This window comes from Mobula birostris, chromosome 26 (genome assembly GCF_030028105.1).
Source record: "Mobula birostris isolate sMobBir1 chromosome 26, sMobBir1.hap1, whole genome shotgun sequence".
In the NCBI taxonomy this organism is placed as follows: domain Eukaryota; kingdom Metazoa; phylum Chordata; class Chondrichthyes; order Myliobatiformes; family Myliobatidae; genus Mobula; species Mobula birostris.
The window spans coordinates 27,715,646-27,740,793 of record NC_092395.1 but is presented as its reverse complement, the minus strand read 5'-3'; the positions used below and the strand labels follow the sequence as shown (position 1 = coordinate 27,740,793).

Below are 25,148 nucleotides of genomic sequence, written 5' to 3'. Positions count from 1 at the left end.
GTAATTAATTTTGTAAATGGGGAGAAAATTTTAAAATTCAGGCATGCAAAGGGACTTGGGAGTCCTCGTGTAGGATTCCTGAAAGATTAATTTGCAGTTTGAGTCAGTGGTGAGGAAGGCAATTGCAATGTTCGTATTCGTTTTGGGAGGACTAGAATATAAAAGCAGGGATATAATGTTGAGACTTTATAATGTATTGGTCAGAGCATTATTGGAGAATTGTGAGGTTTGGGCCCCTTCTCAAAGAAAAGGTGTACTGGCATTGGAGAGGGTCCAGAGGAGGTTCATGAGATGATTCTGGGAATGAAAGGTTAACATATGAGGAGCATTTGATGGTTTTGGGCCTGTACTCCCTGGGGATTAGAAGAAAGGTGGGGGGGATGTCATTGATGCCTGATGCCAGCCCCCTAGGCCTGAGTCAATGTTGTTGTAGTAGTAGTAGGTGTCATTGAAAGCTATCAAATATTGAAAGGCAAACACGAGGAATTCTGCAGATGCTGGAATTTTAAGCAACGCACATCAAAGTTGCTGGTGAACACAGCAGGCCAGGCAGCATCTCTAGGAAGAGGTACAATCGACGTTTCAGGCCAAGATTCTTCATCAGGACTAACTGAAGGAAGAGCTAGTAAGAGATTTGAAAGTGGGAGGATATTGAAAGGCCTAGGTAGAGGGGATGTGGAGAGGATGTTTCCTATAGTGGGGGACTCTAGGACCAGGGGGCACAGCCTCAGAATAGAGAGAAAAGGGACTGTCCCTTTAGAATGTGAGGATGAATTTCTTTAGCCAGAGGGTGGTGAATCTGTGGAATGTATTGCCACATTCAGCTGTGGAGGCTAAGCCATTGGGTATATTTAGTGGAGGTTGACAGGTTTGTGATTTGTAAGGGCACCCAAAGGTTACAGGGAGAAGGCAAGAGCATGGGGTTAACAGGGATAATAAATCAGCCTTGATGGAATGGTGGAGCAGGCTTGATGGGCTGGATGGCCTAATTCTGCTCCTGTGCCTTGTGGTTGATCCCCTCTCGCTTTTATTTTATCAGTTTTCTTTTAAACCCATCTCTCCTCTTCTCCCCTGAATCTTCCCATGGGAGTGAGCTCCACATTCTTCCCACACTCCAGAAAAATAAGTTCTTCCAGACTTCATGATTGAGTTTGTTGGGGTCTATTTTATTGTTACAATTTTGTCTGGTCAGCACGCCTGTGAAATTCGGAGGATGGATTTACTCTGCTATAGGGGATATGAAACACTAAAGTCTGTGGCTTCTGCAAATCCAATTAAAGGCAATTCCTATAGTTCACTTTTTCTTCAAACATTTGTTAGATGGATGAAAAGTGATCTTGGAGTTTACTGAATATGACCCCATGAATTCTTGGAATTCCGCATGTCAAATAAAAAGAGGTACTCAAGCATCAGGGTCAAATTGGTTTTAATTCTAGTCTAGCTTCTATCCAAGACTTTGCTTATTTCTGATCTTGGGTTCGGTGATCATGCAAATTCAGTTTTGCCTAGACTTGAGTCCCAATCTGCATTCAGGCCTCATCTGCATTTAAGATGCAGACCGGTTTTCAATTTCCAATGTGCCGCAGGTATCCCAGAAGTTCACGCTTTATAGACTATGGGTCCATTTTCCAGGTTTGACTCTCCCTCGCCAACCACTGAGGTTTGAAGCTTAAAATCAGAGCAACTTCTGTTGTAGAAACCACCAGGACCTGAAGGGGGTTTATTTATTTTTCAACATATTCCTTGCTTTTGGTGGAGATTGAGATAAAGTTGCCCATTTGGAATAATGAATCTGCCTTCCTTAAAAGTGGCTATAGAAGGGTTGTTGATTAGGAGGATGTACCAATGAGGGGCAAGTGGAGGCAGTCCTTTGACAACACCAGATGAAGTTTCAACCAGAGCAAGCACCAGCTGCAGCAGAGGCAGCCAATGAATTTTGAGCCAGTAGCCTAAATTGGCATCAAGGTAACCTGAGAACTGACCTTTCACCGCACTGACCCATCCCTCATCTGGTGCTTAGAGTGCATGAGTCCTTGAAGTGGGAACAGTCTATGGATCCATGGTGCCCAGGGATTTTGAGGGGACCAGCAAGGAGCCCATTGTCTGAATGCTGCGTCAGGAAGCATTTGCTTGGATTCTGGCAACCGATGGATTCACACAGTAGCTGAATTCTCCTGAGCATAAAACTAGAGCAAGACTGAGAGAAGGGGTGGAAGTGAAGAGAAGAGAGAGACAAACAGACATAAAGCAATAGGGAGGGAGCAGAGGGAACAGAGTGCAGAGAGTACGAAAGAGAGACAAGGTGGAGAGAGGGAAAGAAAATGGGGAGAGAGTGAGGGCAGAGGGCAAGATTGTGGGAGCAGAGACAAAATTAGGGGAGAGAAAGACAGAATAGGACAGAGGGAGGGAGAATAGAGAGATAGATAGAGGTAGAGGTTCGGAGAGAGCAGGGGAAGAGTGGAAGAAAAGGCACAGCTGGGTAGAGAGAGGAGACACGGAGAGGAAGTGGGAAAGTGTAAGGGAGAAAGAGCACAGAGGGAAGAGAGGGAAATGTGAGAGAGATGTATAAAAACTGCAACACAGGTGAGGAAAAGGGGCTGTGGGTGTAAGTGAGAGAGAGAGAGAGAGAGACAGACTGACAGACAGACTAGAGCAGAGCAAAGGAAAGAGACAGCCTTAAAAGTAATCTGCTGCTGAGAACATGGGGACTGCTAACCAACCTGTGTTTGCTCAGTGTTAATAACAGCTGAAAATGTGTGGCTCCCTGCTGGAATCTCTTGGCTTTTACAGAAGGGGATCAGACACAAGCTGGACACCAGGTCCTATTCCAAACACTCCCAGGTTTGTGCGTTTTTAACTTTCTGTCTCTGAAAGGGCTGTGAGTGGACAGACACCAACAACTCATAATATCGGGGCTATTTATCACGTGTGGGACCTAGAGGGTGGGGGTTTGGGGGAATGCAGTACAGCTGGGTCTGTTCCTGTCCTGACTTGATAGCCACACTCTGTCTCTGTCAGACTCTCTCAGTCATACATGATGTATCAGTGCACACATTCACAGAAACACAAATGTAGAATTCTTGCTTTCCATCAAGCTCATAAGCAGTAATGCTTATTAATACACACACACACACACACACACACACACACACACACACACACACACACACACACACACACACACACACACACAGAGTTACACAACGCTTGGCAGGGCCAGGGCTGTGATATACTGTATGTTATTAGCCACCACTGCCACCCTGTCACCTTTAGTATGCATGTACTGGAGTGACTCTGTCCTGAGGGAGCTGCCAAGTACATATTTAAATATGTGAACATGTAAATTAAGATTAGTCATTGCTACTAAAAATAAAATTGAGGCCTGAGAGGTTTGAAAAATGGGAGTGGGGTGGATAGGGAGAGTGGGAAGAATCTGCTTCCATTTCGAGGGAGACAAATGTAAGCACAGAATGCAGGAAGGGACGGGAGAGAACTGTCAGATCAGTGAGTGCTGGAGACGTGCGGCTGACTGTCAGGAGTGGCAGAGGTACTCAGGCATTTCAGAGCAGGGCGAGTAACAGGGCCTTCCATTTCTTTTAAATATTTAACCAATAAATAACAAAACGAATCTTCAAAGCTTGCTTGCAAAATACTTTGTTTACACCATATTTTCTTCAGGATGACTGGGGGCCACTTGGCCCATCGGGTTTATGTCAGTTCTGAGAACAACCCCATTCCACGCTAACCAATTCCCCCCATTTTCCTATCAACTGCACCTCTTGGATTTCGCCGTCAGCCACCAAGAGTGTGCAGTTTTCTTTGTTTTTCTTGAAAGATAAAATGGGTTTCCACTGATAGGTGAAAGATAAAATGGAACCAATCCCGTGTGGTTGTGGGTCGTGTTGGTCAGTGGTGTGTTGGCAAGAAAAGTTAACAAGTTTGTACTACTTTGAATGTGTGTGGGCTACTGACCTTGATATGTTTAAGTATGATATAGGCCGGAAGCTGATTGGTTAGTCTTGACTATTTTATATTGGAATTGGTTATCACATGTACAGAGATACAGTGAAAAGCTTGTCTTGCATACTGTTCATACAGATCAGATTATTTCAATGTGCATTGAGTTGGAACAAAGTAAAACAATAACACAGAGAATGAAGTATGACAGCTACAGAGAAGTACAGAGCAGGTGAACAATGAGGTACAAAACAGGCTTGGAGGCGGTGCAGAGGAGGTTCACCGGGTTGATTCCAGAGATGAGGGGTTTAGACTAGGAGCAAAGATTGTGTTGCCTGCAGCTGCCCTTGTTGGAATTCAGAAGAATGAGAGGGGATCTTATAGAAACATGTAAAATCATGAAAGAAATAGATAACGTAGAGGCAGGAAAGTTGTTTCCACTGGTAGGTGAGACTAGAACTAGGGAACATAGCCTCAAGATTCAGGGGAGTAAATTTAGGATGGAGATGAGGAGGAACTGCTTTTCCCAGAGGGTAGTGAATCTGTGGAAATTGCTGCCCAATGAAGCAGTGGAGGCTACCTCAGTAAATATATTTAAGACAAGGTTAGATAGGTTTTTGCATAGTAGGGGAATTAAGAGTTATGGGGAAAAGGCAGGTGGGGGAGATGAGTCCATGGCCAGATCAGCCTTGATCTTATTGAATGGTGGAGCAGGACTGATGGGCCAGATGGCCGACTCCTGCTCTTGTTTCTTATGTAAATTATAATGAGATAAGCTGTGAGGTCGAGAATCCAACTTACCATACTAGGGAACTATTTAATAATAATATAACAGTGGGTAGAAGCTGTCCTTGAGCCTGGTGGTACGTACTTTCAGGCTTTTGTATCTTTTGCCTGATGGGAAAGGGGGGAAGAGGGAATATTTGGGGTGGGCAGGGTCTTTGATTATGATGGCTGCTTTACTGAGACACCAAGAACAGACAGAGCCCATGGAGATGATCTGCTGAACTGTGTCCACAACTTGCTGCAGTTTCTTGCAGTCAGGTGCAGAGCAGTTGCCATACCAAGCCGTGCTGCATACTGATTAGCTGCTTTCTATAGTGCTTTGGAAAAAATTGGTGAGGGTCGATGGGGTTACGTCAAATATCATCACATTATCATTTTTATGTATATTTATCAAAAATCAGGGATAAAAATTCAAATAACTCTCCGAACTGAATCAAAATTCAAAGCCTATAGATAACAGGAAAGAGCAGGTGTAAATGGCTGGGTGGCCACTGTGTGTGGCAAGCATGTGTGGGGAGAAGCTCTTCTGGGATAGAATCTAAAACAATACAACACAGGAAGGAGCACTTGGCCCATCACACCTATGCTGTTTCTTTGAAACAGCGATCCACCCGTGGCTCTTTCCCCACAGTCCTACACACTTCCCATCATTCCCCCCATTTAGCCAATCCTCCTTCCAAGAGTTCCTGCAGAAGCTGTACCCATGGCCTTTGCAGGAAAGAAACACTACCTCAGGGACAGGAGGGCCTACCTGACCTCTCAAACCTGCTGGGCCATTTGATAAGCCTGTGGTTGATCTCATTGCAATCTCAGTTCTGCTTTCCTGTCCGCACACAGGGATCCCCCACCTTTTCTTATCATCAAGAATCCATCGAATTCTGCTGTAAAAATACTCGAAGACTCGGCATCCTCTGGCCCTTAAGGGAGAGTTGTAAAACAGGAACCATAGGGCTGAATAATCTGAATCTGTCATAGTTTGTAAGCACCCTTCATGGTGATGATCACAAACTTGGACACTAACTGGTAAAACCCCAGAGGCCAGTAGTCAATTGGTACTTCAGGGGAAGAAAAGATTCATGCCCCATGGAGGTATCTTCCTTCTAAGGGACTGTTTGGTGAACATTCTGCAGGACTGAAGAAAGTTTGTAAGTTGATTCCCTGCCGAGAATTCCTTTGGCAACTGCTGGCTGGAGTCAAAGTTGAGGCAGCAGTGGTTTCATGGACAGCTTAAAGCTCCTGGCACTGACTCAAGCTGGATCTGTTTCTTTTCGGAGCTGGCCTCAGTGACAAGCAGAGGCTGCAATGTGCTAAGCCTGAGCCCTGCTTTAATTCAGGCACAAGATCATCAATTTGTATTTCTAAAGCATCTTAAACAGATATGCATTATATTAAGCCCCCCGAGATCTAGAAGCAGGAATAGACATTCAGTAAAATCCCGGGTGTCCCCATGCATCCATGTTCTCACCTGATCCCCATTTCCTCAATTCCCTCTTCTCCTTCCTCTTCCCTCCGGGAGAAGGCTCAGGAGCTTGAAGACTCCTACGGCCAGGTTTGGGAACAGCTTCTTCCCAACTGTGATAAGACTGCTGAACGGATCCTGACCCGGATCTGGGCCGTACCCTCCAAATATCCGGACCTGCCTCTCGGTTTTTTTTGCACTACCTTACTTCCCATTTTTCTATTTTCTATTTATGTTTTATAACTTAATTTTTTAATATTTACTCATTTTAACTATTTTTAAGGTTTTTAATATATAATATTTGTAATCCAGGGAGTGTGAAGCGCAGAATCAAATATCGCTGTGATGATTGTACGTTCTAGTACCAATTGTTTGGCGACAATAAAGTATAAAGTACAAGTCCCATTACGATCCCAGTCTTGAATATACTCAGTAACTGAGAAGACATCCTGCAAATTCCTGCATAAACTCAAGGATCAACTTTATTCACCTTGTACGTTTACACAAATAAGTACAGTTGGCCCTCCTTATCCGCGAGTTCCGCATGCGCGAATTCAACCAACCACAAATAGGGAAAACCTGGAAGTTCTTTCTCCAGCACTCGTTGTTCGAGCATTGTTCGCCTTGCGTCTTGTTCGTTTGCTACTTTGTTTCTGTGAAAAAATGGCTCCTAAAAGCAATTACGTGGTCAAAGCAATTCCTCAAAGGGTAAGAGGAAGTGTAAAGTGCTCTCTCTCGCCGAGAAATTAGAAATATTAGATCTTTTGAAAAGTGGCATGTCGCATTCCAAAGTGGGCCGTAAGGTCGGTAAGAACGAATCGAGCATTCGTACAATAAAGCAGAAAGAAGCTGAAATTCGTGGAATTGTTAGTGATAGGAATGGCTGGCTGGCTGTGTAAAGCACTACAGCCTCAAGAACTTAAAGATCACGGGAGAATCGGCATTGGATGATGCCAAGGCAGCATCAACGTTCCCAGAAGAGCTACGATGGTTGCGTCTGTACTGAACCTGTACAGACTATCTTTCTTGTCATTATTCCCTAAACAATATAGTATAACAACTATTTACATAGCAATTACATTGTATTAGGTATTATAAGTCAACGGAACAGAAACACTGAGAGCGGCAGGTCCTGTGCTGCCCTGGGTCCTAAAGTCCACCCACACTGAGACAGGTTAAATAAGGGACTTGAGCATCCGCATTTTTTGGTATCTCCTGGGGTCTCGGACCCAATCCCTCACGAATAAGGAGGGCTGACTGTAATTTACTGTGGTGTGTTGGTCAGTGCAGGCCATGCAAAAAAAAAAAATCAACAACATTCAACAATTATAAAGAATTACATTAAAATTAATAATTATATTTTTTAAATACTTCACCAGCAACAAACCCCAAAGAGCCCCAACCCTCTGGAGAGATTACTCTTTCTCTCAGTCCGAGGTGGTGGCCCCGTATCCTGAGACTGTGCGCCCTGGGCCTAGATTCTCCATTCTGAGGAAAGAGCTCAATATCCATTCCTCTCAGAACATCTCTCCAGGATGTTATGATGAGTCACATCAGAAGATATCAAGGTCAAAGAGCATTTTTAAACACCCAAGAGTTTTAATGAAGACAAACAAGCTGAGGGGATTCTAGAGTTTGTGGCCACCATTGGAAAAGCAATAAAATTCAGGTTAGGATTGGAGGAGTGAGGGAATCTTGGAGGATAAACACAGGTTTGGAGAAAGGGAGGTCCAGATCACTTTGGGATTTGAAAATGTTTGAGTATTTTAAAAGCTGGCCCGTCTGCTTGCCAACCTGGGTAAGCAAGAACACATGTGATGTGTGAACGGGACAGAGCAATAGCCAGCACACAGGCTCAGGAGCTTTTGATGACTGAAGCTTCAAGACGGTTGAACACAACACACAAGTTCCATAGCTTTCGATGACTGAGGCTACAAGAGGGTTGAACACAGCACACACAGGCTCCAGAGGTTCTGATGATTGAGGCTACAAGAAGGTTGAACAAGGTGGCAGGGAGGAGGTTGGAACTTTGTATTCTGGATATATATGAGGGGGCAGGTGAACTTTGGGAGGGTAGGAGATGACTGTGCCTTATGTTGGCTGTAATCTGCCACAGAGTCACTTGTAGTTCAGTGACAGAGCCCAGAAGCTAAAATTGGGAGCCTTCCCCATACCTACTTCAGGTGAAGTCAGTCCAAGACAATGGGAATGAACTTGGAATAAAACATTGCTCAGGATTGATGGATGAACACTGTAGTACTGGTGTGCTGGGTGGATTGAACTTAGACTGCTATCCAAAGTTAACAAAGGCCTTTGCAATAAATTGGTTGCGATTGAAATTACTGGGAACACTTGGGGTCAGGGTGTAGGCTTGGGTTCCTGCCATTCTAAGGGTTTGCTGAGAAATAGTTTGAACTGAACGCTAGAAAGACTCTTTTTTTCCAAGGGAAGGGTAATTAAACTGGAGAGACAGGATTCGGTGAAAGGGAACTAAAAGGATTACCTTTGAGGGATGGTGACAAAAACTGTTGGGTGGCAGGAGAGACATTTATGAAAGGGTGAGGGGAGAAGTGACATTCAATCATCTACATGTCCTATTGCTGTCCTAAAGGCTTTGGGTTAGGAATGCACTGTTTGGAACCCTTGAAGAAAGATACATTTGATCTTAGGGGAGAGAATCACAGGATTCCATAGAATGGAAAACAAAAAAATGGGATGTATGGCTGATTAAGTGCCACCCCTCCCCTTCTCTCACATAAACATCCCCAACCCCAGCAATTCTGCCACAATCTCTCAAAGACAATCCTTTCAGTCCCCTCCCATCCAATCCCATCTCTCCTGTCTACTTACCCTGCCTAGGGGAGAAAAAAAACTTCTGGCATCCATTGAAAATTACTTCTCTATTTAGTGCCAGCATTGTACATTACTAGTTCAATGTAAACTGATGTTAGACCATAAGACATGGGAGCAGAATTAAGCCGCTCAACCTATCGAGGCTGCTCTGCAGTTTGATTGTGGCTGATTTATTATTCTCTTTCAACCCCATTCTTGTGCCTTCTCTCTAGAACCTTTAAGACCCTCAGTAATCTAGAATCTATTAACCGTTGTTTTAAATATGCTCAGTGACAGAGCCTCCACAACCATCTATCTATGGCAATGAATTCCACAGAATTATCACCCACTGGTTAAAGAAATTCCTCCTCATCTCTGTTCTAAAGGGACATCTTTTTAGTCTGTTCTGGTTTCATGTTGAATACTTAACCTTTTTAGAGTCTCTGGTAATGATGAAAGCTCAGAAGGAAGAACCGTTGGCTCTTTGGCAGTAACTTAATCATTGTTGCGCTCAAACAGGGGGTAAGAGATAACTTGGCAGAGGTTAATTTGGCCCTTCAGGCAACACCACTCTACATCAGAGAATCATCAGTTCATTATATAGTGGCTAATGTCGCTTCGAGGCTCCACTATCCCAATGCTCAGCATTCCCTCCTCCCAGCCCTGCCATCTGTAAGCACCATTCAATTACAATCTACAGGTTCCTTTTCCAACCATCACCCCTCACTCACCAGTCCAGCAAACCCCTGCTTTTAAAATTCTCTCCCCTGCTTTCAGATCCTTGCATTACCGCACCTGCCCCCTACCTTGGAAACCTCCCTCTGCCTCCTCTCCAAGGACTCTCTACACTTCCAGTTCCAGCTTCTTGATTAGGTGATTCCAATGACTGCACCATTGGTGGCTGTGCCCCCAACTGTTGGGTCCTTGTGGTCACCTCCTTCATTCGCTCCTCCTCCAAAATTCTTGTTAACCTACCTGACTTTCTGAGGCTCGATGTCAGCTCCTGATGCAGCCCTGTGTTAAAATGTACCCAAGAAGTAGACACGCTTGTTGAGGGCGAGTCCGGTGCCCCTCTCTGTGGCTGGCACTTGTGGAAGGAGCATCGGGAGCCAGCTGCCCGTGAAGCCCAATTCCCGGGAAGTAACGTAACAGTTGGGAGGTAACCCAAGAAGAATGTCAAGGATTGACAAGTGTTGCTTTAGGCTTAAGGGTGAGGGTTTCAGCTTGTTCAGAGCACAAACTAGCATCAGTCTGTTGCCAGAAGACTCATTAACACCGAGATCCCTGGGCTTATTGCTTTATAATGCACTGCAATCAGTTTATTTCATCCCTGTTATATGGTCGAGATCCTGAGATTACATTCATTTCAATGATCAGGGTGGAGATGCCTTCCCAGCCCAATGTTGGTCACTCACACACACCCTACACCCACTGTTCCATGTAACCTCACACCCATATATGAAAATCACATCCCCTGTATACATGCACACAAGTCATTCACCCGCTCAGACTCCTGTGCAACGTCACACATCCCAGCCCCCTCGCCCACCTCTGCAGCCACATCCCTTTAACCCTCAGATCTTCTACAACCATCTGCGTCCTCACATCCCGAGCATTCACACAACCAAGCACCCTCACTACCACTTTCACAGCTCCTGAGCACTGAGATTACACTTTGCATCATCATTCACTGCATGCCTCCACATCCCTCTTGAACCTTCCCATCCTCCATACCCTTTCACACCCCATCCTCACGCGTGTCTCGCATACCCATGTCTCTAGCTCACACAGAGCCTCATCCTCTGAATTATCTGCTTGTTGCAAACATTCGGTGCTGAGATCAGCACCTCCACTGACGGATCAAGTTCCTCCCCTGTCACACCCTGGCAGACAGACTGGCTGTCTCCCTGCAAGGAGTGCCTGTCATTCAGTCTGTCTTACAAATTTACTTGAATTCTTTGAGGAGGTGACGAAGGTGGTTGATGGGTGTAGGGTAGTGGACGCTGACCACGTGGACTGTCTTAGTAGACTGGTCCAGAAAATTAAGTCTTCCTCGCTAGTAAATTGGACACAAAATTGGCTTGGTCATAGTAGATACTGGGTTGTGAGGCAGTTGGGGGAGGGGGAAATGCTCCTCTGACGGCTGGTTTGTAACCAACAGTATTCCTTAAGGATCAGTGATGACATCTCAGCTGTTTGTAGTATACAGTTTATACAGTGCCTTGAAAAAGTATTCAGTCCCCACAACTATTTTCACAAGTTACTCTCCCATTTAATAAATTTTAAAATATGTTGAAGTAGGATTCTTTTAAGTTAATCCTCAAAACATTATGCATCATGTCAAGTCAAAAGAACATTTCCAAAACATGTCAACAATTTATTAAAAATTTAAAACCAAAATTCTGAGGATGAAAAAATATTCATCCCTTTTATAATTACTATGCTAACTTTCCTCAGGTGCAATACTATATATTATCTTACAACTCACCCAATTTGTTGATGTAGGAAATTGGAGGATCACCTGTTTTCAATGAATTCATAAGAATAAATACCCACTGTCTCTGTAGGGTCCAACAGTAAGGTAGATCAGTGGTCCCCAACCGCCGGGCCGCGAGGAAACGATGTGATTTGGCGATATGAAGCGATATGAGTCAGCTTCACCTCTCCTCATTCCCTGGCACGCACTGTTGAACGAGCGCACGCGAGGTCGTTACCCACGCGAGCTCATTACGCACGCAAGGTCGTTACCCACGCGAACTCATTACGCACGCGTCATCCCTGTCAGCGGAGAAGACGATCAGCTCCTCGAGCTTGCAAATGACGGCGGGCTGAAAAGTATGTTTGACATAACATCTCTGCCAGCATTCTGGATCAAAGTCAAGGCTGAATATCCTGAGATAGCCACGAAAGCACTGAAAACGTTGCTTCCATTTCCAACATCATATCGCTGCGAAGCGGAGTTTCTTGCAATGAATGCAAAGAAAACTAAATCGCAGAATAGACTGGACACAAGGAACCCCCTTCGAGTATCGCTGTCTCCCATCACCCCTCGTCTTGTTGTAGGAAAACAAGCCCAGGGCTCCCACTGATTCAGCGATATTGGTGTGTTACAATGATTTTATATGTTCATACGAGGAAAATATGCGCTGTGTGTTTAATATCCAAACGTTACTTAAAATGTTATGATGCTATTGACTTATAAGTGGCTTATATAATTGACTTATCCCTATATTCATATGAGGAAAATATGCCCTGTGTGCTTAATATTAAATTCGTTAGATAAACTCTTTTAGAAACTAAATTGAGTGTATTAGCCACTTACAAGTGACTTATACAGTAGTTGAATTATCACCTATATTCCGGTCGTGATTAACACCCGCCCCCCCCGTCGTCGTTGTTTAATATTGTCAATATTAAACCGGTCTGCGGTGCAAAAAAGGGTTGGGGACCCCTGTGGTAGGTTTTCAACAGGCCAAACCAAAATGAAGACAAAAAAAACATTCAAGACAAGTCAGGAAATGATAATAGGGAAGCACAAATCTGGGGAAGGATACAAGACCATCTCAAAGGCACTGAACATACCTCAGAGCTCAGTGTAGCCCATCATGAAAAAGTGGAAATAATATGAAACCACAGCCACGCTGCTCAGGTCAGACTGCCCTTCTAAACTTAATTGCCATAGAAGAATGGCACCTGTAAGAGAGGCTACTGTGATACCAACAGTCACTCTGAGTGAGCTGCAGAAATCAATGGTTGGAACTGGAGATGAAGTTCATGGCTCTGCAATCTCTAAGGTCTTGTACAAAAAGGGTGTTCATGGAGGAGTGGCAAAGAAAAGGCCCTGGCTGAAAAAAAACACAAAAGCATATCCTTGCCCCTAAAGAGTTTGCAAAATGTCAATGAGACAATACTGTAAAGACGTGGAAGAAAGTCTTTTGGTCAAATGAGACTAAAGTGCAACTTTTTGGCCTCAATACTAAGTGGTACATGAGCCATAAGTCTAATACTTTGCATCAGCCAGGTAACACCATACCGACTGTAAAGTATGGTGGAGGTAGCATCATGTTATGGAGATGCCTTTCAGCAACGGAGACTAGAAATCTGGTCAGGATTGATAGGAAGATGAATGCTGCTAAATACAGAAGATCCTGAATAAAAAATCTGCTAGCCTCTGCCAGAAAGCTTAAACTGGGGAGCAACTTCCTCTTACAGAAAGACAATGACCCCAAAGCACACTGCCAGAGCAACCACTGAGTTGCTTCAAATGAAGGAAATTGATGTCTTTGGGTGGCCCAGTCAGAGACCTGACCTTAACCTGATCAAACATCTCTGGCAAGACCTCAGTCAAGATTGTTGATCACTACTGCTCCTCAATAAAGGGGCAAAGTAGCGATTAACGGGTCCCTTTCGGAATGGCAGGCGGTGACCAGTGGGGTACCGCAGGGTTCAGTGCTGGGACCGCAGCTGTTTACAATACATATTAATGATTTAGATGAGGGAATTAAAAGTAACATTAGCAAATTTGCCAATGACACAAAGCTGGGAGGCAGTGTGAAATGTGAGGAGGATGTTATGAGAATGCAGGGTGACTTGAACAGGCTGGGTGAGTGGGCAGATGCATGGTAGATGCAGTTTAATGTGGATAAGTGTGAGGTTATCCACTTTGGTGGGAAGAACAGGAAGGCAGATTATTATCTAAATGGAGTCAAGTTAGGAAAAGAGGAAGCGCAACGAGATCTAGGTGTCCTTGTACATCAGTCTCTGAAAGCAAGCATGCAAGTACAGCAGGCAGTGAAAAAAACTAATGTCATGCTGGCTTTCATAACAAGGGGAATTGAGTATAAGAGCAAAGAGGTCCTTCTGCAGCTGTACAGGGCCCTGGTGAGACCACAGCTGGAGTACTGTGTGCAGTTTTGGTCTCCAAATTTGAGGAAGGACATTCTTGCTATTGAGGGAGTGCAGCGTAGGCTCACAAGGTTAATTCTCGGGATGGTGGGACTGTCATATGTCGAAAGATTGGAGCGACTGGGCTTGTATACTCTGAAATTTAGAAGGCTGAGAGGGGATCTTATTGAAACATATAAGATTATTAAGGGATTGGACACGCTGCAAGCAGGAAGCATGTTCCCGCTGATGGGTGAGTCCAGAACCAGAGGCCACAGTTTAAGAATTAGGGGTTGGCCATTTAGAACGGAGTTGAGGAAAAACTTTTTCACCCAGAGAGTGGTGGATATATGGAATGCTCTGCCCCAGAAGGCTGTGGAGGCCAAGGCTCTGGATGCTTTCAAAAAAGAGATGGATAGAGCTCTTAAAGATAGTGGACAAAGGTTATGGGGATAAGGCAGGAACTAGATACTGATAGTGTATGATCAGCCATGATCACAGTGAATGGCGATGCTGGCTCGAAGGGCCGAATGGCCTAATCCTGCACCTATTGTCTGTTGTCTCTTGTCTATAAAGCTTGAGCAATATTGCATGGAGGAATGGGAAATCTTGCTGCATCACATTGTGCAAAGCTAATAGAGACTTAGCCAAAAATACTACTGGCCAAGAAGACTACAGGCTGCTGACGACCAATGGCTCAACTAGTTACTGAGCAAAGGCGGATGAATAATTTTGAATTGCTGTCATTTCAATTTTGAATTTTTAGTTTTTCATGCTTTACTATTTTTCTTGTTTTGTGGGCCCTGCTGTGTAAAAAGGAGCATGTGATTCACAAATAAAAATTCTCAGTTAAATTGATCAAAATCCCTGGTTGTAATTCACATGTGTGCTGAATGCTTTTACAAGGCACTGTAAATAACTTGAATGAAAATCTGGTGATCTGATTAGTAAATTTTCAGGTGACTCAAGGATTAGAGTCATAGAAAAGTACAGCACAGAAACAGGCCCTTCAGCCCATCTAGTCCATGCCAAAATAGTTAAACTGCCTAGTCCCATTGACCTGCTTTGGGACCATAGCCCTCCATTCCCTGGCCATCTATGTACCTATCCAGACTTCACTTAAGCGTTGAAATTGAGCTTGCGTGCTTCACTGGTGCTGGCAACTCGTTCAACACTCTCACAGTCCTCTGAGTGAAGAAGTTCCCCCTCATGTTCCCCTTAAACTTTTCACCTTTCACCCTTAACCCGTGACTTCTGGTTGTAGTCCCACCGAACCTCAGTGGAAAAATCCTGCTTGTATTTACCTTAACTCTACCCCACATAATATTTTATACCTCTATCAAATTCCCTCTCAATCTTCTACATTTCCAGGAATAAAGTCCTAACCTATTCAATCTTTGCTTATAACGCAGGTCTTCACAACTATTCACACCTCTGGTGGAGTTGTGAATAGCTTGGAAGGTTGTCAAAGAATAAAGCAGGATATAGGTCAGTTACAGGTTTAGGCAGAGAAATGGCAGATGCTGGAAATCTTGAGTAGCTCATTCAAAATTCTGGAGGAGCAAGTCAGGCAGTATCTATGATGGGGAATAAATAATAACGTTTCAGGCCGAGGCCCTTCATCAGGACTGGAAAGGAAGGGGGCAGAGAAGAGAAGATCTGCAGTTGCTGGAAATCCAAGCAACACACACAAAATGCTAGAGAAACTCAGCAGGCCGGGCAGTGTCTATGGGAAAAAGGACAGTCGACATTTCAGGCTGAAACCCTGCTGAAGGTGTTGCTAGGAAGAGGGCAGAGGAGTTCAGCTGCTCCGCTGTGAAGTCTCTTCAAGACAGGCTCTGAAGAAATTTGTCCTCTCTTGGATGGGGGTTCAGTGAGACCATCCCTCACGGGTCCTCCTTTGTGGTCTCTGCTGCTCTCCAGCTCTTTGGTTCTTCAGCCCTTTACCTTTTCCACCCATCTTCATCCCTCCTCCTCCACCCTCTCACCTTCCTTCTCACCTGGTCTCACCTATACTCTCCTGGCTTCATCCCTCCTCCTCCACCCTCTCACCTTCCTTCTCACCTGGTCTCACCCATCCACCCATCTTCATCCCTCCTCCTCCACCCTCTCACCTTCCTTCTCACCTGGTCTCACCTATACTCTCCCAGCTTCATCCCTCCTCCTCCACCCTCTCACCTGGTCTCACCCATCCCCACCCAGCTTCATCCCTCCTCCTCCACCCTCTCACCTTCCTTCTCACCTGGTCTCACCCATCCACCCATCTTCATCCCTCCTCCTCCACCCTCTCACCTGGTCTCACCTATACTCTCCCAGCTTCATCCCTCCTCCTCCACCACCCTCTCACCTTCCTTCTCACCTGGTCTCACCTATACTCTCCCAGCTTCATCCCTCCTCCTCCACCACCCTCTCACCTTCCTTCTCACCTGGTCTCACCCATCCCCACCCACCTTCATCCCTCCTCCTCCACCCTCCCACCTTCCTTCTCACCTGGTCTCACCTATCAGTTGCCAGCTTTCACTCCTCCCCTTCCACTACCTTTTAGTCTGGCTTCTGCCCCCATTCCTGGTGAAAGGACTCAGCCCAAAACATTAACTGTTTGTTCTCTTCCTTAGATGTTGCATGATTTGCTGAGTTCCGCCAGCATTTTGCAGAGAAAGAGCAGTCTGGAAAAGTGTGAGATGTTGAAATTTGGGTAGTCACATGCAAGAGGAAACTACAAAGTCCTTTGTATTGTTTGAGGCACTGATGTACAGAGGGGTCGTGAGATGCAGGTTTCTGAAAGTGACATCACAAGTGGATAGGGTGATAAAGGATGGCATATCATATTGGAGAGAAATAAAGCTTTTGCTAGGCTACATTTGGAATGTTTTCTGTAGATCCCATTGCTGCACGATAGGAAGGATGTGGAGACTTCGGACAGGGTGCAGCAGAGGTTCACCAGCATGAGGAGGGAGATGTGTTTTAATTGCATGCACTTTAGGGATTGGAGACTGAGGCCGCACTGGGAGGAGTGAAGTTGCATTTGGGCTAAGGTTGCAGTGGTGGTGAGATTGCAATAGGTAGGTGATGTTACAGTGAAGGGAAGATTACACTAGGAAGACCACAAACAAGAGAAAATCTGCAGATGCTGGAAGTCCTGCTGAAGGGTCTCAGCCTGAATCGTCGACAGTGCTTTTTTCCATAGATGCTGTCTGGCCTGCTGAGTTCCTCCAGCATATTGTGTGAGATTTCACTGGGGAGGAAAGTTGTACTGGGAAGAATGCTGATACGTTTGAGACTAAAATCGCATTTAATACAAAAGTGTAATGCTTTAGTACCTTTCTCCTCACTCGATTCCTTTACTTCTTGCCTGCTGATGCTGTTTTTATGTCTCCATGCAGATAAACTATTCGGGAAAAGTTTCCTCCAGGCAGGGCGCTATATCATGTCCCATAAATCATGGATGAAGACAGTTCCGACTGAGAATTGTGATGTACTGATGACATTTGCAGGTATGTCCTTATCCTGTGTTAAGATAATTAGCGACCTGTCTCAGCAGTTTCATACTGAGAACCTAGTCTGGTAAAGTTGGATATAGAGTGTCAGGGATTGGTACCTTACATAAGATCACCTCTCATTCTTCTGAACGCTAGGTGGTATAGGTCTATTGCTGCATTATATGAAGGGCAGTACTGAGGGAGAACTGCAGTGTAGGAGGGGGGCAGTGAGGAAATACTGCACCTTTAGTGTGGCAGCACTAAAGGAATACTCACTGTTACAGAGGCTTTATTGAGGGAGTGTTGCACTGCTGTTGTGTCAGTACTGAGGGAGTTTTGAACTGTTGTGTCAGTACTGAGGGAGAGCTGCAGTGTTGGCGTGTCAACACTGAGGCAGTGTTGCACTGTTGGTGTGTCAATACTGAGGGAGTGCTGCACTGTTGTGTCAGTATTGAGGGAGTGTTGCACTGTTGTTGTGCCAGTACTGAGGGAATATTGCACTGTTAGTGTGCCAGTACTGAGGGAGTGTTGCACTGTTGTGTTAGTATTGAGTGAGTGTTGCACTGTTGTTATGTCATTACTGAGTGAGTGTTGCACTGTTGATGTGTCAGTATTGAGGGAGTGTTTCACGCATGTGTCAGGACTGGAAGTGTTGCACTGTTGGTCTGTCATTAATGTCAAAGTGTTGCACTGTTGTCAGTACTGATGGAGTGTTACACTGTTGGTGTCAATACTGAGGAAGTGTTGCACTGTTTGTTAAGTACTGAGGGAGTGTTGCATTGTTGGTGTGTCAGTACTGAGGGAGTGTTGCACTGCTGGCGTGTCAGTATTGAGAGTGTGTTGCACTGTTGTGTCAGTACTGAGGGAGTGTTGCGCTGTTGTGACAGTATTGAGGGAGCCTTGCGCTGTCGTGTCAGTATTGAGGGAGAGTTGCACTGTTGTGTCAGTACTGAGGAGAGCTGCCCTGCCCCTGGGCAAGTATTGGAGTGCTGCATTCTCAGAAAGATGTGTACCTTGCGTATGCAAAACTGTTGGAGGCTTTCTGTTGAAGCAGTTGTTACACTGTTGAAACCAGTGCTGATGGGAAGAGAAGATGTGGGGTGTCAAGAGGAGGTGTGTGGCACACACAGTAGCACAGAGCCGGTGCTGAATAACCTGCCCTGTGGTGTACTGTATAATACATATCGATAAATACAGGGCACATATGCATAGGATAAGTTTGCAATTATTTGACTCGGTTAAATACATGTAAGTGTAAGTATTAATAGACAATTCAACGTAGGACACTATAGCATGTACAGGCCCTTCAGCCCACAATGTTGTGCTGACATTTCAACCTTCTCCAAGATCAATTTAACCCTTTTATCTGCAGATAAAAATAGGGAGGGTTATGTTAGAGGAACAGTATAGACAATATTCAAAGTCAACGATGAATTTATTGTCATATGCACCAGTACATTTCCACACAGATGCAAAGAAAAGCTTACTTGCAGTGGCATCACGGGCATGTCACATCATATAAGCAGCATTCACAAGAGAAACATAACTTGTGCACAGAACAAAAAAGTCAGTTTTAGTCAAAGTGTGGCTGAACTGCAGTGATCACGGTTTTGCCAGTTTCATCTTGAAGTGAATGGTTGAAAGGAGTGACTGTTCTTGAAGCTAGTGATGTGGGACTTCACAGTTCTGGACCTCCTGCCTGAAAGTGACTGTGAAAAATTGGCATGGTGTGGATAGTGGTGATCTTTGATGATAGATTGACATGTAAGGCTTGAGAAAAGTAAAGTGTATCTATTTGGTATATCATTGACTGTGCAGATACCTATTTAGAGTTATTATTAATGTTCAGTTTGTTACTTTGGTTCATCCTTTTCAGTTAATCTTTTCATTAACTTGACTATTAAAAAATGTTAGCTAATCTACCTGATTGTGTTTTATGCAACAAAATTGGGAATGGTAGTAACCCCTGCACAGTCACTGCAATCTGTCTCCAACCGTGTTGTCATCACTGAGTTATTCTGGAGCTAGCCAGTCACCTTACCCAACCAGCAGATTCTGTTACAAGTCCATAAACAAATTAACCAATGATCTCATTTTGAAAGCTGCATTCTTAAAGCAAAATAATGTATATGGTTCATCCTATACAACTGGTATGGAAATACACACAAATGAGTGTTGTTGAACCATGTCAATTCATGTTGAAAGGTGACCCCAGCTTTTCATTCACTTTCAGGAGGTGAGCACTGCTGACAAGATGCTGTTTACTGCCCGTCTCTAATTGTCGTTGAGAAGGTGGTGCTGAACAATCCTTGTAAACCACTGCTGTTCTGGTGAAGCTAGTGGGGAGGGACCTCCAGAATGTAGACCCAGTAACCACAAAGAACCTACAATCTATTTCCAAATCAGGATGTTGTTTGTCTTATGTGAAGGTGATGGTGTTGCCTGGTGCCAGTTTATTGGAGCATTATGTAAAAAAACAAAACCCGATGCGTTTTTAACGGTGAATTCGACAATTTCAGGAACCAGCTATTCTCCCTCATACTTCCAGTGTCTAGGTTTTCTTCTCTCTCCTCCTGGCTATCTCTGACTTACACCTCCCCAGATACCTGTTCACCCATCCCCTTTCAGCTGGTCCCACCGGGTGCCTCTCTCTTCGTCATGAACGTGCCATTTTGTTCTCACTCTCCTCCCTTTGTCTGCTACTTTGAACTTGTCTTATATCTGACATCCCAGTTTTGATAAAAATATGCTCTTTTTATTCATTCAAGGGATGTAGGCTCTGCAGACTGAGGCAGCATTTAATTGTCCATTTCTAATTGACCTTGTGAAGGCAGTGGTGAGCTGCCTTCTTAAACGACTGCAGTCACATCAGCTTGAAAGCTTAACTGCTTCTCTCCACAGATGAGATTGACCTGTGGAGTGCTTTCAGTATTTTTCTGATTTCTGGCATCTTCAGTGTTTTGCTTCTAGATATATAGGTCTAATGTTAACTGCTCAGCAATGATGACATTTAGATCTGAGAGGAACGAAAGGACACCAACCTTCCACCCAGGGGAGGGGAAGGGATGAGGTTAGTTGGTTATACAAAGTATTAGAGAGGGAATTTAAATGGTCTGGTGGCTTCAGGGAATCTTTAGTTGGGGGCAGTAAGTAATGCTTTTACATGGAAGGATACAGAGAGGGGAGATGTTGGCAGAGTAGGAGGAGGTGGATCGAGGTGGAGAAATGAAGGCGACTGAGGACACAAGAATTAAATGCAGGTTGGCACAGGGTTGGAGGGACACTGCAAAGGTGAACCTGAGGGCTGTAAAATTTGGAATAGTATGTGAATTTATACCGGTACCAGAGTCAGGGAAAGCACAGTACTAAAGAAATTTGGTGGGACTGAGAATATTGTGCACAGGTTCTGGTTTCCTTGTCTCGGAAGGATATAGGTTAGTTGTTCCCAAACCTCGGAAGGATATAGGGCAGTTGTTCTCGAACCTCGGAAGGATATAGGGCAGTTGTTCTCAAACCTCTGAAGGATATAGGGCAGTTGTTTCCAAACCTCGGAAGGATATAGGGCAGTTGTTCTCAAACCTTTGTGGGTTATTGTCCCCTTAGCTCCCAGACCACAGTCCCAGTGTCCACTCTCCCTTTCCAGCCAATACATAAAAACCATAAAGAGATTACGTGATCAATGTAATCAACTCTGAGGCACTGAGGATCAAATGCTTATAATAAGTAACTAATTTCTTAGATGAAGCCTGTAATTTCTCAGCTGCCCTCTTTACGTTTATCACCCCCTTAGAAATTCCCACCAGCTCCGGGGGGGCAGGGGATGGCACGATATGGTCCACTTTGGGAACCGCTGATGTAGACTGAAAGAGGGTGACAGGGTTATCCAGTGAGAGGAAAGTGAGCAGGCTGGGCCTGTATTTGCTCAAGTTTAGAAGAATAATGAGTGATCTCATCAAAGAATACAATTTTTTATAGGACTTGACAGGGTAGACATTGCTGGCATGTCTAGAACTGGTGGTCACATGCCTAAAATAAAGGATCAACTATTCAGTACAGTGATGACTATAAATATCTTTACCCTGAGAATAGTGAATCTTGGGACAGTGGTGATGCTCTGTCATGATTATTTTAGACAGAGAGGAACACGTTTGGATATCAAAGGAATCATAAAGTGGTACTGAGATGAAAATCAACCAAGGTCTTATTGAGTGGTGGAGTATGTGCCAAGGGGTGAAGGGGAGGCCATAGAGTCTCTGCTGTGACTCTTAGCTCAGACACTGAGCGTAACAAACAGGAGCAGGACTGGGTTATTCAGGCCACTCTGGGTTCTTCAAACATTCAGCGCGGACCTTCCACCCCTGCACCCTATTCAGAATCAGAACCAGGTTTTATATCATTGACATGTGTCATGAAGTTTTTAAATTTGTGGCAGCAGTACACGAAATACACTATAAATTACAATATGAAATATATACTTAAAAATAAATTAAATGCATAGTGCAAAAAGACAGCAGAAATAGTGAGATAGTGTTCATGAATTCATTGTGCATTCAGAAACCTGATGGCGGAGGGGAAGAAGTTGTTCTTAAAATGTTTAGTGTGTGTCTTCAGGCTGCTAATACTCCTTTCTGATGGTGGTTAATGATGGATGCCGTCGCCTTTTGAAGGTGTCCTCGATGCTGGGGAGGCCAGTGCACATGGTGGAGCTGGCTGAGCTTGCAAACGTCTGCAGCTTTTTCCAGTCCCTTCCCATACCAGACGGCCAGGCAACAAGTTAGAACGCTCTCCATAGTACATTTGTAGAAATTTGCTGGAGTATCATGTCAGATGAATCCTTCAGGATCCCGGAAATCTCTCCAACCGTAAATGTGTCTCCCTGTTCTCTGGTGCAGAGAAATCAGAAGATTAGCCACCCTCTGAGTGAAAAAATTTCTTTTTGTTTCAGTCCCAGATGACCTGTCCCTTATTCTGAAGTACTGATCCTAAGTTTGAGGCTGCTCACCCAGGGGAAACATCTTCCCCGTGTCTACCCTGTGACCCACTGAATTTTATGCCTTTCAGTGAAGTTACCCAAACTAGTGAATAGAAACATGGGTGTCTCAATCTCTCCTCACATTGCATATCTGTCTCTTATATCAACCCCCCCCCCCCATAACTATAGCTGGAGCCAACCCCAATGGCTGATTCGAGATCCATCACCCTGGAAACTGGACTGATGCCAATTGGGTACAGTTCCAGAGGTGGGCACAGTACCTGAAGGGTCCAGGTAAGGAAAAATGGGTGCGAACCATGTATTCCTCCCTGAAATAATTGCCAAGTAATTCCATGCTAAACCTTAGATCTAGAAATAGTGACAATCAGAGTCAGGTTGGTGGAAGAGGGTTGCTATCAGCAATCTCTCCTCAATGCCAGACAGTGAGCAGCTAATGCACTGGGAGCCACAACACACACCTCACTCTCAGTGGATTCTGTCACCATGGACACACATTCACAACCTCCAACAGAAGGGAGGCGTAAGAGACTACAGCTACTGGACCTTGGAGTGAAAAACAAATTGCTGGAAAAGTACGTTGGTTCAAGCAGCACATTTGGAGACAAAGGGATGGAGACTGCTGGGACCTGACCCAAAGCGGCAACCATCCCTCTGTCTCCACAGATGCTGCTCCAAGCTCCGAGGTCTCCTCAGCAGTTTGGTTTTTGCACTCTCAGAAGGACCAGAGGAACGAAGGAGTCTGGAGGTTCACAAATGCAAATCTCATGGAAAGGGCTGCTGGCAAACACACACGGAGTTCATCATGGGGCCTAGAAAAACAGGAGACAGTCATTCTACCCCTCCAGCCTGTTTCGTAATTCTCTGCATCATGCCCGATTTGTATCCTAACTCAGTTTGCTCCCTTTATCCTTTATCCGTCCGTTTATCCAACAGTAAATTGTTAACCAATACATGGATTATGTAGAGTGTAGAGCATTGAAACAGGCCTTTTGGCCCTTCTGGTCTTGCTGGTATTTCTATTCCACAGCAACCTCATGTCCCTCCTTCCCCCCCCCCCCATCACTGGGGGCAATATGGTAGCGTAGGGGTTAGCACGACGCTATAACAGCTCAGGCGTCAGACTTCAGAGTTCAACTCCAACGTCCTCAGTAAGTAAGTTTATACATTCTTTTTGTGTACGCGTAGATTTCCTCTGGGTGCTCTGGTTTCCTCCCATAGTCCAAAGATGTACTGGTTAGTAGGTTAATTGTTCATTGTAAATTGTCCTGTGATTAGGTCAGGGTTAAATATGTGGGTTGCTGGGTGGAGCAGCTCGTTGGGCCGAAAGAGCCTGTTCTGTGCTCTATGTTTAAATTCTTTTAAAAAATCAATAAATAATCATCTTTCCCTTTCTACCTAGTGTGCGTATCCTGTTTCCCCTTGCACCTTTCCCTGCAGTTGGAAAAGTTGCTGACTTTAATCCAATAACACTGCTCAGCAGATTCTGATTTTCACACCCTTTCAGATTTTGATTTTGTATTTTCTGCCGGTCCTGAATAAACATCGACTGTTTATTTATTTCCATAGTTGCTACTGGACCTGCTGAGTTTCTCCAGCATTTTGTGTGTGTTGTTCTGGATTTGCAGCATCAGCAGAATCACTTGTGTTTATGATCTGCTATGTTTTGTTGTTACACTTGGTGAGGGAATGAACCACACTCACCACCTCGCTAAGAAATGAAGCATCCTGCAGGATTTATAAGTGACTGAGGTTAATGGTTCCACGTTGAGGGGGGTCATAAATCAGCCATGATGGAATGACAGAGCAGACTCAATGGGCCAAATGGCCGAATTCTGTTCCTAAGTCTTATGGTCTAAGTACATCTCACCTACAAGTACAAATATCTTATTTATTTATTTATTGATTTGTTTGTTTAGCGATACAATGTGGAATTGGCCCAGCAACCCTCAATTTAACCTGGCCTAATCACAAGACAATTTACAATGACCAATTAACCTACTAACCAGAACATCTTTGGACTGCAGGAGGAAACCAGAGCACCTGGAGAAATGTTAACGGTATCTCTTTCCACTGTTGCCACTCGTTCTGCTTTTTTTTATTTCTTAATTTTCAGGACCTCTCTCATTCTAGCTCGATTTTCTGTTACTGGAGAGGGGAAAAAAAAAACATAATTCCTATGTTTGCAACCTCCCACTTTTGGCATCTATGAATCTTTTTCTGAGCCTTCCCAGTGCCTTTACATCCTTCCTACAATATGGAGCTTTCAATTGTTCGCAGAGCTCCAAGCATAGTTTAACCAAGAGTTGGTACGAGTTCATCGAACCCACACACAAAGACCAAGGGAAGGTGATCATCCTCTCACGTCTTCCCAGGCCAGATACAGAGTAACCCCAGAATTTCAAGTTCTTTTAACACCAGAGCAGAGCTGACTGAACAGAAGGCTGACAGGATGTTGGGCCGTGGTAGGTCATGCCCTGACCAATCAAGAATCTATCAACATCTGCCTTGAATAAACCTAAAGACTTGGCCTCCACAGCCACCTCTGGCAACAAATTCCACAGATTCACCACTCTCTGGCAAAAGAAATTCCACCTCATCTTCATTCTAAAAGGGAAGTCCTTCTATTCTGGTCTTAGACTCTCCCACCAGAGGAAACACCTTCTCCACATCCACTCTATCAAAGCCTTTCAATATTCGATAGGTTTCATTTAGGTCACCCCTCATTCTTCTGAATTCCAGTGAGTAGAGGCCCAAAGCC

At 44.6% G+C, this 25,148-nt stretch overlaps 1 protein-coding gene across 3 annotated transcripts in view; it reads left to right on the top strand.

Moving 5' to 3' along the window:
• The window catches only part of ano8b (anoctamin 8b), a 117,691-nt gene that overhangs the window by 32,029 nt on the left and 60,514 nt on the right, over positions 1-25,148 (top strand). Inside the window, exons 1-2 of one of the 3 annotated variants that reach the window (XM_072244580.1) lie at positions 2,691-2,841; positions 17,302-17,413. In XM_072244580.1, the coding sequence (XP_072100681.1) occupies positions 17,346-17,413 (68 nt within the window). In that variant the 5' untranslated portion in view covers positions 2,691-2,841; positions 17,302-17,345. Of the gene's footprint in view, positions 1-2,690; positions 2,842-17,301; positions 17,414-25,148 lie in introns of those variants that run through there. The other 2 variants (XR_011883287.1, XM_072244579.1) reach the window with 2 other exon arrangements.